Source organism: Acanthisitta chloris, unplaced genomic scaffold (genome assembly GCF_000695815.1).
Source record: "Acanthisitta chloris isolate BGI_N310 unplaced genomic scaffold, ASM69581v1 scaffold15259, whole genome shotgun sequence".
NCBI lineage: Eukaryota > Metazoa > Chordata > Aves > Passeriformes > Acanthisittidae > Acanthisitta > Acanthisitta chloris.
Genome location: NW_008689889.1, coordinates 4,643 through 6,776, shown reverse-complemented (window position 1 = coordinate 6,776; position 2,134 = coordinate 4,643). Strand labels below are relative to the sequence as shown.

Sequence of the window (2,134 nt, the reverse complement as noted above, 5' to 3'; positions counted from 1 at the left end):
GCCCAGGGCAGGAGGCAGCGTAGCGCCCACAGTGCTCAGCTGCCTTCTGCCCTGGGGACCCCAGCTTACCTCCTCAGAGATGGTCTCATTGTTGATGAAGTCAGCAAAGGCAACTGTGGGCGTCCAGGGGTCGTTCTGGTTGTAGATGCTGGTGCTGCTGGGCTCCTCCTCCTTCCGCCGGGTGACAGCCAGCCGGTACCTGCCGGCACAGGGGGCAGAGGGGCTTGTCCGTGCCAGCACGGTGCAGGGCAGCCATGGCACTGCCAGCTACGACGTGCTGGCAAACTGGGGCTGGATGCATCCCTGGTACATGCCAGGGGACCTGGTCTGTCCTGGGGTGGGGAGGGAAAGGGCTGGCAGGGATAAGCACAGCAGCGATGGGCAGCAGCCCCAGCACCTTTGGGCTCACAGGGCATCCCTTGCTGCCTGTGGTTTTTCCAGCACAGCTGGTAACACATGAGCAGATCCAGGCACAGATACTGTCACTCAACAGCCAGTGCACCCCGTTCAGCCACAGCTACTTCTCACCCCTACGGACTCAGAACCTGAGCTCTGTCACTTTGCTCTGGCAGGAAAACTGGTCTGTGCTTATCCTAAGCATTTTCCAAAAGATCTTCTGTCCTCACTGGAAGATATCACAACCTGGGGATGCCAGTGATTCCCTTGAGAGTTTGTCCTGCGGCCTAGTTCCCCTTGCAGGGAAAAACATGCGGTTGCTCTAAATCAGTCTGACCTGGGGTCAGATTCCTTCCTGTGAGCTACCATGAGCAGATGTTATTGAGCAACTTTTCAAGGGAATGTTGGAGCCAAAAGCCATGCATGTTCACTCTTTAACCCTTCCCTGCAGCCTGTCAGAGGTGGCAGTCACCCCAGCCAGAAGCAGGAGCAACCTGGGCCACAGTGGTGGGTGAGAGGAGAGGCAGGGTGGGCTGTGCTCCCCCAGCCCTGGCACCCACCTGCCCCAGCTGACTGATCGCTCCATGCGGCTGCTGATGGGCAGGTGCTCCCCGGCAAAGCTGACGATCTGGATTCGGTAGCTGCGTGGGTGCCCCCACTTGTTGGGATTTGGGCTGATGAAGGAGAGGTAGCGGGGCATGGGGCCATTGAGTGGGAATGCTGCCTCGTCCTCCCTCTCCAGCCTTTCCCTGCGGAGGTAGGGCCGCTCAATGGTGTTCTGCATACTCCAAGGGGTTTTGACAAGCTCATACTCCATGTCCTGGGTCTCCAGGGAATTCAGCTGCCCTGTGAAGCAGAAGGGAAAACCCTCCCAAGCTCCATACCCCACGCAGAGCTGCAGGCCACAGTGAGCCATAGCCACGCACAAAGGTGACCAGACCTACCGTCAACATCCAGGTCCACCTTGTAGTGCATGTGGTGGAGGTGCATCGTCCCCAGCGTGTGGGGCCCAACCCTGTTGCCATAGTCAGTGCCTTGGCCATGGAGGAAGGAGGAGCTGATGTAGCCAGTGGCATGCACCCGGACCTCCACGGCCCCATTGCTGTGAAACATGAAGTCCCAGATGTAGTCATAGTTAATGAGCGTGGAGATGGTTCGGATTACCAGCGTGTTTTTCCGCAGCCCACCATAGTACAAGGACTGTGAGTCAGAGAAGTGGCGTCGCAGAGGGAGAGCAGCATCATGCTCAAAAATGCAGAGTGAGTTTTGGTTGGTTTTGGGAGTCTCTGACTCTGCCAGGTAGTGCTGGTCCACGTAGGTGGCTGTGTAGGGGCAGTCGAGGCCCCGGACCAGCTCGTAGGCAAACCTGCCAATGCCAAAGCTCCCATCCATGTACCGCGTGGACATGCCCCCAGGGCAGTTGGAGCCGTACAGAGCTAAGGCTTCCTGGAGACTCAGCTCATAGACAATCCTCTCCCCACGGTACCTGATGTCAAAGAGGCGAGGGCCGGAGTTGGGGTTCATGCCGAAGGCGATGCTCCAGCCCTGGAAAGTGATGTGGTTGCCCCTGACACTGTAGCGGGGACCCTGGGGCTCAAAGTGCAGCGGGCCTGGGGAGCCGGGGGGTTGCTGGGGCCTCATTGAGCCCAGCACTGTGTCAGCCTGAGGCTGCTTAAGCCTGATGACCTCCAGCATGTCAGCTGCAAACTCCCGCTCCAGCTGCCCCGTGCTGGCAAAG

General features: G+C 58.8%; 1 protein-coding gene across 1 annotated transcript in view; it reads right to left on the bottom strand.

Annotated features, from left to right (window-relative positions):
* LOC103808801 (membrane primary amine oxidase-like) overlaps positions 1-2,134 on the bottom strand; it is a 3,293-nt gene that overhangs the window by 382 nt on the left and 777 nt on the right. The window contains exons 2-4 of the mRNA XM_009081604.1: positions 1,341-2,125; positions 957-1,242; positions 70-199 (exon numbers count right to left, since the gene is read on the bottom strand). Coding sequence (XP_009079852.1) covers positions 70-199; positions 957-1,242; positions 1,341-2,125 — 1,201 coding nt within the window. The remainder of the gene's footprint in view (positions 1-69; positions 200-956; positions 1,243-1,340; positions 2,126-2,134) is intronic.